Below are 13,765 nucleotides of genomic sequence, written 5' to 3'. Positions count from 1 at the left end.
TTAAATCAATGAATAAATATGAATATTAAATCAATTTATGATGTTTAATTAATTTTAAATCCTGTACATTTGAATTTCGAATATACTACATGAGAATCTACATAAGAATTCACCTTACTTTAAGTGTGGGGTGATGACACCTTTAGTTTGCTTATGTTTGCTATGCCTGATTGTGCTGCCTACGGGTCATTTTAATGTTGTTGATGTGTTGCTATAGTTAGTTGCTATATTAAAAAATAATAATTAAAGGAAAATATTAAACCAATTATATAGATTTTTACACTCGATTTAAATAAATGAATATTATATCAAATTTGTTGTTAAATAACCCATTTTAAGTTGAGCTTTTTGTTAGTAAGTCTCTTGATGGGTCTACTATATTAGACTAATTCTAACTTTGGTGTCAACCACAGCTTTACAATATTCTTCTTCAATTGCACAATGAATTTGACAGTATCATGTACAAGTTTATATCATTATTTATTATATAATAAGCCATTATTTATTATATAATAAGCCGTTTTAATTAGTCTATCATTTTATAAGCTAAGAGTTCATCAAAAGAATGATTAACCAACTAAAATATTTGAAAATGAAATAGAACCGCTTAATCAAGAACAAATGTGATATCATATATATCTATCACTGTCATCTAATACATACTGTATAGTAAACACCAAAGAAACTGTATCTATGTATATAGATCAATCTACACTGTATAATACTGTTAAATGATAACAAACAAACCATATTCAACATTGGTCTCAATGAAATTAAACTAAAACTTTTTCCACAAGTTATTGACTTGGTTCAGCTTCTCATATGTGACCTGCATGCCCTTGAAACTGCTAAACCATTCCTGAGTAATCAAGTCCTTCCACCAAAGTAACACCCCTGAAACAATCATCGTCATACTTAATTTGCTTATTTTAAAATAATCAAGAAATTTTCTACTTATTGATATTAGAAAGAAAGAAAGACAAAGAAAGAAAAAGAAAGAAGAGCTTACCACCCCAAAAACAAGAGCGAAAATGTCGATAATGACTAAGTTGATTATGACATTTGTGAGGAAACGTTCATGATCAGTTTGCTGCGGAGGGGAATGCGGTGGTGGTAGTTGTGGCGGAGGGGAAGGCGGTGGTGGTAGTTGTGGCGGAGGAGATGGTGGATGTAGGTACATACTCCCAGTCAAAGCCCTAGCCCAAGGGAATAATGGTTGTGGCTGACCCTCAGGGGCTGGTGGTTGATACATAGCTTGAACCCAAGGGTACAGTGGTACGTCAGGAGTGGAAGGTCGAGAAATGCGGCGAGGTGGCACTCGGAAAAAGTAGGGTGGAAACCTTCGAAGAAAGTAGTGTGGATATTGAGGAGAGTCAGGTGGTGAGGGTTCAGCAGAGGTTGTACTTGTAGATGATGGTTCAGTAGAGTCAGGACTAGGGTTTTCTGGTGATGGTTCAGCAGAAGGGCGACCTGATGAGAGAAAAGGTGGAACTGGTTCAGGAACTCGGTTTCGTAATGGAGAATCCGATGGTGGATGATGGCCAATTGAGTCCAGTTGGATGTTTCGAATGGAAGGTTGAGGAGTGTCGGTCGGCTTCGATCCTCCAGCCCTTGATGATCTTGGTGATACCATGGTGTTCTGAGCTTTGTTTCCTTCAACTTCTTTCTCAGAAACAAGAATAAAAGAGTATGCAAATGAATGGCTTCTTGCAAGACTCAAAGATTTATTTAATAATGGATTTTCAGTGTGTGTGGGTGTATACTTGTTTGTTTCATTTCAAGGCTTGCTTCACAAATAACTGTAACTAACTTCTCTTAACCGTTTTCTAGTTAGTTAGTTAGTTAGTTAGTTAAACTAACTGTCACTTCACTTCAACAAGTTTGTTAGTTAATTAAAGTAATTAATAGCTAATTAGGCAAGTGTTACGAGGGTTATATTTTTCGTTTCAAGTTGATTAAGAGGTTTTTCTCTTCTGTAAATAGAAGCATCATTCAAACTTAAAGATCAAGAATGTTTACCTTGAATCATTCAACATTGTTATTTCTTTAAATGTTTTTAGGACTCTTGTTTTACATATTAGCTCTTAGAAATCTATATGCTTTGTAATTTAAGTATCATGGGTTAAGACTACATCTACTAGAATCTAGGAAAATATTGGATATGTAAGATAGATGACTCATGTTAAAGTATTTTGGGTATTGATGTTTACTCCATTATTATACTCTCGCCTCTCGGCACTCGTCGGACTCTCAACAAGTTATATCAGAGCTATGGTTTGGCTCGGTGGAAGAGATTGTTGTAATTCAAACTTCAAAGTGTGATATATTAAGTCTTATATTGACTAGTATAGATTGAGTTCTGAATCGTAGGGACTTATATTTGAGGGATATATTTTTAGAATTCAAGTGTGACTAGAAAATATGATGAGAGCTTCAATAAAAGTCTGTTACAAATTTGTGTTACACTCCAAAGCTTTAAATCAAAGCTCCAATGGCAGCTACAGCTTCAGTATCGATCAAAACTTTTCCATAATTTTCTTCTCTTCTCAATAGCTATTCAACTAGTAGTAGAACCTGTAGTAGCAAAGATAGATTTCAGGTGGTTCACCTTACACCTTTTGAATTTTACTTGCACAATAAAAAGCCTTTTGTAGGACATAGCAAAGTTCATGTTAGTAATGGTCTAAGTTTGAAAATAAAGTATGTTGGTTCAACTTGTTTCGCTTGAAAAATGACAAGCAATAGATTAACTCTATATGATATCATGCATGTTCCTTCAATTACTAGAAACCTTTTATATGTTTCCAAGTTTTCTAAAGATAACTATGTCTGCTGCGGTTACGCCTCCAACAGATTAAATCGCACAGTCGTCTTCCCAGCGTAGAGCAAAGCAAACAAGTCAGCCTGAGCTCCATAAGTATCTTTAGTAGCAAAAAGGCTAATCGGTAATAAGCCTTCAGTCGACCATCGGGAGATACGCCTCCAGGCCAAACAGATAAGGGAAGCGAGAACATGATCTTCTTCCTACGCCCTGACTTTATGGAATTCCAATCTAACAAGTGTTGTGTGAAATCTCAGGGTTTTAAGCATATTTTTCTTAAAGGATTCCTAGATGCCAGTGGCTTTTCCAAACTAACATTGGAGCTATCAAGCTCTAACTACATATCAAACAATCATCACTTCTCAACTGTTGTTCATGATCATATAATTTCCAATTATGTTTTAGCTTGTTCAAATGATTCAAGTTCTAGTTTTCTTTGGCATTCAAGAATTTTTACTTACATACTCAATCTATATATATATATATATATATATATATATATATATATATATATATATATATATATATATATATATATATATATATATATATATATATATATATATATATATATATATATCACTTTAAATTTATCTCTCTTACATAAAGGACTGTACATTTCGGTCTTCCACTTAAAATATTTCTCTCTTTCATACTTCATACTTGAGGAATTGTTTGCATTCTCGTCTTCCATTTAAAGCAGATGAGTCTGATTCTGACATAGATTCCGTAGAGACTTCCCTAATTCGAGTTCTATCCACGAAGACAAAATCGAGATAAGACAATAAACAATTCAAATTGATCAAGTAGTGTCAAAACCAGTGTCAAAAGAATATTTAAATTAGGATGCATTAGACAACATATTCAAAACAGATAAATGATCATAATGAGTAAGAGCAGACAATGGAGCAATGGCTATAATGGTTACTAAATGATCTTCAAAAGCCCTAAATATGGGACAAGACAAAACTGTAATATAAGAGATGTTAACACTGAGTAGAGATAGGGGTGGCAAAGCGGGCGGCCCGTCCCGTTTAGGCCCGTCCCATTTAAGCCCGTCCAAAAGCGGGTGGGGCGGGGCGGGCCTACTTAGGTGTCCGAGCTCAAAAGTCATGCTCGCCCCGTTTAGGCCCGTCCCATTTAAGCCCGTCCAAAAGCGGAGTGGAGCGGGGCAGGCCTACTTAGGTGTCCGAGCTCAAAAGTCATGTCCGCTCCGTTTACTAACGAGTTGGCGGGTTGGCGGGAAGGCCCGCTAATTTTTATTAATTTTTTTTATTTTACAGTTTGATTTACCACATAGTTAACAAAAAAAATTAATTATTACCAAAAAGGTCGATAAAATATTTTTTTAACAACGCACAATAGAACTTCAACATGTCTTAAGTCCAAACAGTTTAAAAGATAAGACAAATAAAGATCAATTATAACAAAATAAACTCGACCACAATAAAAAAGCGTATCAACATAAATAAATAAAGAATACATATCACTCTAATTCTATTTAAAAACTAGTTACTAGAAAACCCAATTAAGAATTTACATAAGACAGACAATGATAACAATTACACCGCATAATACATCTCGGTGCATAAAATTTCAACACCTAACTTTCTCACTAATTACTTCATATAAACTTTTATATTAACCGATTCCTTAATAGTTGAATCCAAAATTTGTCACACTTATAGACTCTTCAAATCCCTCATTTACTTAAAATCAACATCTATTTCTAAAGAAAACATGTGAGCTAATGTATTAACATTTATGCATGTTATACAACTGTTCTTTTATTTCAAACTTTTCCAATCTAAGAGAAGAGTGTTATTTTTATAGTTAAAGTTGTTTTAATTCTAAATAAGAAATAATTTTTTAAAACAAAAAGCCCGCGGGCAAAACCCGCCCTGCCTCGGCCCGTTTTTTTTAAGCGGGTTAGGCGGGGCGGGCCAAATTAAGGTACTGAACCGAAAACCTCAGTCCAGCCCGCCTAAAATGACGGGTCAAACGAGGCGACCCGGCGGGCCTGACCCGATTTGCCACCCTTAAGTAGAGACAAACACTTTTCCATACAACATAGATTCATACTTGCGAGTTTGATTAACTTTGCGCTGGTAGGGTTATTAATTAGTGTACCTTATGTATACATACATTTGGTGCCCATCATGGGGTCCAGTAAAACCAACCCGAGCCACACAACCATATCCAAACGTCACTCCCTTATCGCCTCACAATGGCAAGGGCGACCATCAGTAGCAACATTCCATCCATCAATTTTTATTTGAAAGAGTCAGTTGCTCCAATAATATCCATTTGACTGTTGATAGCAACGATATGCTTGGCAGGGAGAGCACTTTGAAGTTGTCTAGATACATCCCAAATATATGTCGCTAAAGGTTGATAATCCACGGGGTCTTCATGATTATCAATTAGCAATTGCAGTTGCTGTTGTTGTAGATCTCGTAAGTTGTCTGGTAATGTTTGCTTTTGGCAACGTAGTTCCTCCATAGCAGAGGATGAGAATCCACGGGGTTTCATGATCATCAATTAGTAATTGCAGTTGTTGTTGTTGTAGATTTCGTAAGTTGCCCTGTAATGTTTATTTTTGGGGACGTAGTTCCTCCATAGCGGAGAGCATCTCCCTTATGGAAACTCAGTCATTATCATTGGTGAAGGGGTTGCCCTTACCATCGAGGGACAATAACATGTTGATGTTTAGATATAGTTGTGTGCCCTGAGATAGTTTTGCCGAGCCCCACAATGGCATCCAAATGTACATATTGAGTGCAATAATTGGTAATCGTACCGGAATTACACTAGTTAGAGTCACAATGTTGCTTTTGGTGTGAGTCGTATGGAAAGGAAATATATCTTTTTTTCTTAAGTTGTTCATTTATATATAGCCTTATAGGCTTAGTTTTTATAAGACCCATTGACGAGTCATAAACATCTATGTCTCCTTGTCTACCTAATGTCATTCAATAAGAGTCAATTCCCTTGTCAGGCCAGCCTTTTATGCTTGCTAATAAGTCTTCAAGATTTTGTTTATGTGTTGAGGCGCAATAGTCATCGATCATATATGTCATCTTTGAGCCAACCTATTCAACTTAGCTCATTTATGGTTGTCCAACTCAATTCCACCTAGGGATGGCAAAAATATCCATACCCGCGGATATCCGCGGATAAAATCTGTCACGGGTACGGGGCAGATAGTTTAAAAGATATTCGCGGATATCCGCGGATAAAATCTGTCATGGGTACAGGGCAGATAGTTTAAAAGATATTCGCGGATAAAATAAATAGATATTTAAATACTCATTTATTGATGGATATGAATACGGGTTTAATGTTATCCATAGCCGCGGATATCCGTATCCGTTAATACATTATAAAATTATTTAAATATTATTAGTTAATTATACTCTATCTTTTATCTTCTAAAAAACTAGAAAACTAGTCTCATTTATATTCTATAGAAATTTTATTGGTCATTTCATATTTAAGTTTCTTCTATCCAACAAATCAGTATCGCTCTTTTCCCGTCCAACCAGTGTCATCCGCTCCTCCACCATAACTCACAATCACAATATCATTGTTTTTTTTGTTAAAAATAAAATGTATGGATATTATGATTCGGTGAAAATGAAGGAAATTAATGTGATGAAATTTTGTTGCTAAAATAAGAGAGATTTGTATAAATGTTATGTGAGAATAACATCTTGTGTCTTAAAAACAATTTGAAAATAATTTTTCAAAACATAATTTTAGAAAAATACTGTTATCCATGAATATCTGTAAATATCTGCGGATATCTGAAAACCCGTGGATTACCCGTTTAGTGGATATCTGACGGATATGAAGCGCATATGGATATCATATTTATCCAACGGGACAGACACGTATATCATACTATCCGTCCCATGAATATCCATTTACATCCATAATTCCACCTATGGGATGCCTTCGAACCGAGGCGGGTTCTCTTGAATTCGGGCTTAGAGTCAACCCAAACTTTCGGACATGTACAGTCCCTTAAACATGAGATTTGCAGGGGTGGGATATTTTGTGCAGTGAATTAAATTGTACACAATTCTTCAACAATGAGACTTGTAGAATGATATGCTTTATGTGAGTATCCAAAGTATACATAGTCCCTCAAACATGAGCTCTATAGAAACAATATGCTTTAATACTTATAACTAAATATTCCCTTTTTGCAACTACAAAGACTAATAATTTAAATAAATAAATAAAATTCTCATAAAAAAAATTAGCTTTTTTGTTATTTAAAAAAAAACTCTTATATGAGTTTTTTGCAATGGCTCTTTTATTGATCTAGAACAAGTTCCTATTATAATAAACAAGTGTTTTTGTTCAACATGACAAATTCACCGAGCTAGATGAACAACAAACTTATAATCTTATGAAAATTTCTTTATCAACCCCCATGTCTTCTTGGTCACCTCTGGTGAAAAAACCCAAACTACCCCTAACTTCGGAAATGCATTTCCGAAATGCAAGAAAAAGGTGTTTTCGGAGATGCATCTCCGAAAGCGCCTTTTTTTTTGAAAAAATTGTCTTATTTCGGAAGTTCATTTCCGAAAACAGCATTTCGGAAGTTCATTTCCGAAATACTGCGTGTTTTGCAGATTAAGCAAAACAGCCCCCCTCCCCCTAATCATTTACCCTAATCATCATCAAACACTTCCAAACTCAAACTCTCTGCAAAAAATCTGCAAAAGCAAGTGTGAAGTAGCCAAACTCTTCTTCCAAACTCAACCAAACTCATCATCAAACACTAATTGGTAAGTTTATCATTGTTTTTTCAAGTTTTAGATCTATTTGAATAAACTCTAATAGGGTGTTTAGAAACTGAAAAAATCACATTAAGATAGGTTAGTACTGATATTAGGATGTTTAGTAGGCATAAAAGTAGTTTTGGTTTAGGTTTTTTGGGTCTGCCATTGGAGGCTGTATTGAAGGTCTGCGCAGGGGTGTTTCGGAAGTTCATTTCCGAAAACACCTCCATCCCAGTTTTCGGAAATGAACTTCCGAACTGTACCAGAAGTTCATTTTTTTTTGTTTTTTCATTTGCCTCGCATATTAATCGATTTCGATTGTTTACAAGAACATGTCAGGCAACCAACCAGCACGCATCAGACAGGGGAGAGAGTCCCAGACTGCGTCGGCTAGACGCGAGCGGGCGGCGGCGCAGCTGGCGTCGACCCAAGGACGGGGGCAGGGCCGGGGACGCCGTGTGCGAGTTCCCGTGGACGTGGGAGAGGGAACATCTGGTTCAGGATCTAGGAGTCGGCTGGCTCGGGCATCTTCTTCCCGCCAGCGAGAGGAGGAGGAGGAGGAGGAGGTGGCGGCAGTGACTTACCACGAGCCGGAGGGGGTACCGGATGTTGACCCTCCAGCCGGGGAGGAGGATGAGCAGGAGGACAGCTATCCGGGAGGGCCCTTTGACACATCTGTGCTGATTCACTACCACGATCACGTCGCTCGACGGACATGAGAGGGAGAGGTATTTTTTTTAATTTAACCGTTTAATTGTCACCGTTTTTTATAGTTTAACCGTTTATTTGTCGCTTATTTAATATATGTCGCTTATTTAATATATGTCGCTTATTTGTTTTTTTTTGTAACAGGAGGGAGCCGCTGAAAATGGTGAACCACGCCCGCAAGATTTTCAGTCTGTTTAAACCAGCAGCTGAGTGGTTTAACGACCATGTGCGAGGTTCAGGGCTCTGCATGACGGGTTACACCACCATCAGCACCGGCATGCAGGGGGCATTTGTGGAGCGCTGGCACAAGGAGACGTCCTCTTTCCACCTGCCGGTTGGGGAGATGACGATCACCTTGCACGACGTGCAGTGTCTTCTCCACCTGCCTATTAGGGGGCCACTGTTGCACCACTCCCGGATCCAGAGGGTCGAGGCCATTGAGTGGATGACGCTCTATTTGGGCATGGAGCACGAGGTTGCTCACTTTGAGTGCGCCACGACATCTGGGCCTCATGTCTGGTTCACCACATTGAGCTGCTATTTTGAGCACCATCTGGACGCGCCTGCCGAGGCTGAGGGTGACGAGCTATTCACACAGTATCACCGCGGCTGCGCTCTCCGGTGCTGGTACATGTTTGTGGTAGGCGCTGCATGCTTTGTGGACAAGAGTGCCAGGTACGTCGACGTGACCTTCCTCTGCTACTTCATGGACCTGGATACCGTTCACCAGTGGAACTGGGGGCAGCTACTCTGGCATACCTCTACCAGAAGCTGAATGAGGCCTCCAACTGGAGGACGAGGCAGTTGGTCGGATCCTGCACACTGCTTACGGTACGTTTTATTTTAACACATTATCGTATTTATTTATTTATTTATGTTTCGTATTTATTTTTAATACATTATCGTGTTTCTGTTTCAGAGCTGGATCATCTCCTACTTCTCCCGCATCCACGGCTTTCACATCGATCCTGCGTACGTGGACGCCATGCCCAGGGCCGCCAGATACGCTCTCCAGAGGGGGAACGATGCGGTGGGACCATACCGTCTGTACCTGGACCGCACGATGCACGACGACATCACCTGGAGGCCGTTCAGCGACTACGCTCAGATTGTCCCCTTTGACGACATTGCTCTATATTCAGGCTGGCTGGCATGCGGGACTACCATCATGGTCCGGTATCTCCCTGAGCGGTGCATGCGTCAGTTCGGATTCGTGCAGCGGATACCCAGGTCACCCTTTGAGGCTGCTCCCGACACAGTGACCCGAGTGCAGCTCACTGCCATATGGGAGGACTGGCAGCATCATGTGGTACCGCAGGAGTACCGTCTCACTCGGGTCACACAGGACTGGCACAGTGAGGAGGGATACGTCACATGGTTCTATCGGGTGTCACATCCTCTGCTGAGACCCGACGTTTCCGGCGCTCCTAGGCCAGCACATGAGGAGATCCTGGAGAACCAGCAGGCCGAGGATGACCACGCCATTGATCTCCTGCCGATCTGCCAGCGGATAGAGATGCTTGGGCGGGACGCATTGGATCGAGGTGTCGTTCAGCAGGGCGGTCCAGATGCAGTCGCCGTGATGGAGATGATCGTCACTGATGCGGGCCGTGCGGCGGGGTACAGGCGGCAGAGGAGGGCCCAGGGTGAGAGGGTTAGGCACACCCAGTAGTGGTCGGGTTTATTTATTTTTTGTTTTCGGATTGTATCTTTAGCACACTATTTTTATTTGTTTCGGTTTGTATATATTATTTTCATCGGATTAGTATTTTTTTTTGTTTATTTATCAAATTAGTATTTTCAGTTTATTTATTGCTTATTTTATTTGGCGTTTACGTTTAATTCAAAATGCGAGACTGTTTTAGATAAAACATAAAAAAAAAAAAAACACAGTTTCTGCATAATTCGGAAATGAACTTCCGAAGACACCCCCATGAGGTGTTTTTGGAAGTTCATCTCCGAAGACACCCCCCATGAGGTGTTTTCGGAGATGCACTTCCGAATTATGGAAATTTTTAAAAAAAAAAACGCTTCGGAAGTTCATTTCCGAAGCAGGGGTATTTTGGGATTTTCGCTGGGGTGACCCCATAGGGAGGTGGCTAAAGAAATTTTCTAATCTTATTAGTGTTTATTAGACATCACACCACATAATAATGCCATAATAAGAAGCACAAACTTCCAAACTGAAAAACAAACAACAAAACATTCATTATTCAAACTCCACTAATTGCTTCTTGATTGGATTAACCAATATTGGGCACTCGAGCTACAACATCTTGTTTATCAACAAAGACACGAACTCTGTCACACCTGAAATCAGTGGTAACTACTGAATCTTCTGGTAAAGTCCTTGCAGTCACTCTCGAATTCTCACTCATGATTATTTGTGCTGCTGCTTCTCCATTGATTCCAACCAATTCTGGCCAGGACTTTTTACCTACAATTAATACATTCAATAGTTAATTACTCAATATATAGTATATAGTGATTAATGAAAATATATATATGCTTATAATTAATTACCCTTGCAACTCGACATGTTTTCTTCCATGTGGTTGGTTACCTTTTGATGTGCTAAGACATGATGCAGCTTAATGGTTCTTATAGGAGAAGATTCATTCAAATTACTATTCATTTGTCCTAAAGAAATTATAAATAGCCGGCTAGAAAAAATTTCTTATTTCGAATATTAAAACATTTAATTTATTTAATAGCCGGTAGATGATAATACTATATGCTTTTTGTTTCATACAATATTTGGGAGGAGTGGATGTTAGGAATAAAATATAAGTCACTTAAATACCAACAAAGGTATTCTTTGGAATTGGACGGCATAATTGCATGATGTTTATAAATTATATCGATCATTTTTCTTTATTTTGCTTTTATTTTATTTGTACTTTTAGAAAATGTAAAACTTGCTATCGAAAGAGATTGCACGAGGATTCATATTTGTTGATTATCCAATTTTAGAGATTGGAAGAGAAGAACGCGGTCTTCTCCCAACTTTCCAACGAGTTCGTGGGAGTAAAGGGAAGAGCAGTTTCCTCCTTAATTTGGGGAGTAGTTTTTTCAACGACCTTGATCAAAATTGTCCTTTTCAGTGACATCTTATTGATCAAGTGTCTATCTTAAAAATTGGTAAATAATGCTAGTTATATGTTAGAGATTATTGGCGAGACCGACTAGAGAGTCTCAGGGCAATGTGCGTGAATTTTTTAAATAATGTAAAAATAGTAAGGAAGTGGATCATTTTCGACAATGATCGAAATGACGTTATAAAAATAAAATCAAGTTAAAGTGAAATTGAGACTGAAAAAAGTAAAGGGTCCAACCATGAAGAACAAAGAAACATAATGTAAACTTGAAATTAAAACTTTGAATAAATGAAAATTGATGATCAAACATACATTGCACTCTTGTAACTCATTTCTCTCTGCGCTTGGTATTCTGAGTTTTAGTGAGTTTTGTAGTAAATTTGACACACCTTAATTCTCTTATTAGAACTACTTTTTATACAAAAATAAAAATAACCGATAAGGGCGGGCTTTTCTCCACTAAGCACCACGTTTTCCAACGCATGTCTCCTGTTTCGAAAACTGCTTCCACGCGTCCTCTTAATATGGACAAGACCACTAATGGTTATTCAACCACGTTTATATCCTTCCACCGCTGCCTTGATCGAAATGTCTATACTGGTTACCTAAAAAAAATACTAAGTCCATAACCTTTTCACTTTAATTTAAAAATTCCTTCATATATCGCATTTGAAGACATTTGAGTTCGCTTTCAAATTTTATCCCCCTAAATTTCTCCCTCTACCAAGCTCTAACATGGCTTTGGCACTTCGACATTCATTTCCTCGGTGGTTCTTCTGCGGGTCAGATTTATAGGTGATAAAAAACTAATGTTTAAAACTGGCTCAGCGATTGGTTCTGACTAAGCATGATATATATAGCTTCCAAGGGCATCTTCATGTCGATATAAAACATGTTAGGATTTTATCTCCCATACTTAAAGGTGAGGAAAGCAACATGATCCTTGAACTCATTCATCACAAATTCTTTCGAATTCAATACTTACCTCTTTACTGTATATTTCCCATCGGTTGAGCATAGGAAACGAACCAGGGACGCAGCGAGTGACGATGTTGTCGCTGCACATAAAAAGGTTATAGGAGATGCCTTAACACACACAACCCATGATCGATTTTACTTTTGACTTTTACTCTATTTTCAACATGTATATTCTTATGTATCTTTCATATGCACTTACTTTTCCATGTTCAGGTTGATGATGAGACTCGGGCTGCCCCTCAGAAATGACAAAAAGGCATTCACATAGATGAAGTCGAAATTTAGACGACTGCTAGGCATTCTTCGCCAGAGACTCCTAAGAAGAAAAAGAAGTCCAAGGTTGCTTGAACTGCCCCCATCCCCGAGGTACTTTCCTCTCTAAAGGTTGTGCCCGATGTCGAGGCAAAGGCTGGAAAACATATCATTCTGAAGACTGGCTTCAAATGAACAACGCTAGTTGTAACATCGACTTTTAGAAAACCTAAAAGTATTCGTTCAAGTCCAGATGCTGGTGGACTTCAGGTACCATTATCTTTGACAAACCTTTTCGTCAAACAAAGAATTATTTCTTATATTCTTTTCTTTAATTCTTACAGGAAAAATCCATCTGAGAAGGCTTCGTCGAAGATAACCACTTCCAGGCTTGCAACCACGAGCTCCCCATAATTCATCAACGACTCCGCTGAAGAAGATGACTGACCCTCTAAAATCCAAAGTGATCCTCATTATGCATATGTTGTCGATCTTGATAAGTCAAAAACTTCCTCTTCAAACACCAACAGTGAAAACCAGAGTATACCCCTGAAAGAGAACATGTTGACCAAGAAGTGAAGAATCAAGCTATGTCACAAGACAAGGTAATTTGAATTCTGCCGGAGACAAGGATTACGAAGACCGTTTGCCGAAGAATAAGGCTAATCTGAAGAACCAACCAGAAAGTCATATTTCGGCCGACACTACTTCGAATGTTAAGCCAACACTTGTTGCTGAGACTAAGGTCGTCTCAAGTTTTAGGAGGCCCTGTGTAGATTTGCCACAGTTTAACTATAAGAAACTAATAGAGGCCCTATGTACTCACGATTTAACCGACAAAATATTTTATGAGGCCCTATTTAACTATAATTTAATCATAGAAAATTTGAGGCCCTGTGCGGTAGCCCGCTTTGCACGCCTTTAAAGACGGCCCTGGCTGAGACTAGAATGTCTCAAGACGAATTAGTTGCGCTTAAGAAAACAAAACCCTCTAAGTACTTAAAGATTATGATGAGTACTATAGGTACTTTGACCGACAAGTGTTCAAGCTCTTCGACCATTTCGACGGAGTTTCTTTTGTCGAAACTCTTGAAGACGTGTTTCGCCAACTTAGC

At 38.5% G+C, this 13,765-nt stretch overlaps 1 protein-coding gene across 1 annotated transcript; it reads right to left on the bottom strand.

Moving 5' to 3' along the window:
• Positions 1 to 727: 727 nt before the first annotated feature.
• LOC131649714 (vegetative cell wall protein gp1-like) lies at positions 728 to 1,633 on the bottom strand. The gene is made up of 2 exons (XM_058919471.1): positions 1,010 to 1,633; positions 728 to 894 (listed from the first exon to the last, which is right to left on the bottom strand). The coding sequence occupies exons 1-2, from the start codon at positions 1,631 to 1,633 to the stop codon at positions 868 to 870; spliced, it is 651 nt and encodes a 216-aa protein (XP_058775454.1). The 3' UTR covers positions 728 to 867.
• Between the last annotated feature and the right edge of the window lie 12,132 nt (positions 1,634 to 13,765).

Source organism: Vicia villosa, linkage group LG2 (assembly GCF_029867415.1).
Source record: "Vicia villosa cultivar HV-30 ecotype Madison, WI linkage group LG2, Vvil1.0, whole genome shotgun sequence".
In the NCBI taxonomy this organism is placed as follows: domain Eukaryota; kingdom Viridiplantae; phylum Streptophyta; class Magnoliopsida; order Fabales; family Fabaceae; genus Vicia; species Vicia villosa.
Note: the sequence above shows the minus strand (reverse complement) of the source record. Positions and strands in the feature narration are given on the sequence as shown.

Bases quoted from the DNA above. Each gene is read 5' to 3' on its own strand.
- LOC131649714 (XM_058919471.1), bottom strand. From the start codon at position 1,633: ATGGTATCACCAAGATCATCAAGGGCTGGAGGATCGAAGCCGACCGAC. The intron at 895-1,009 runs GTAAGCTCTTCT...TGATTGTTTCAG, and splicing joins TCGCTCTTGTTTTTGGGGTG to GGGTGTTACTTTGGTGGAAG.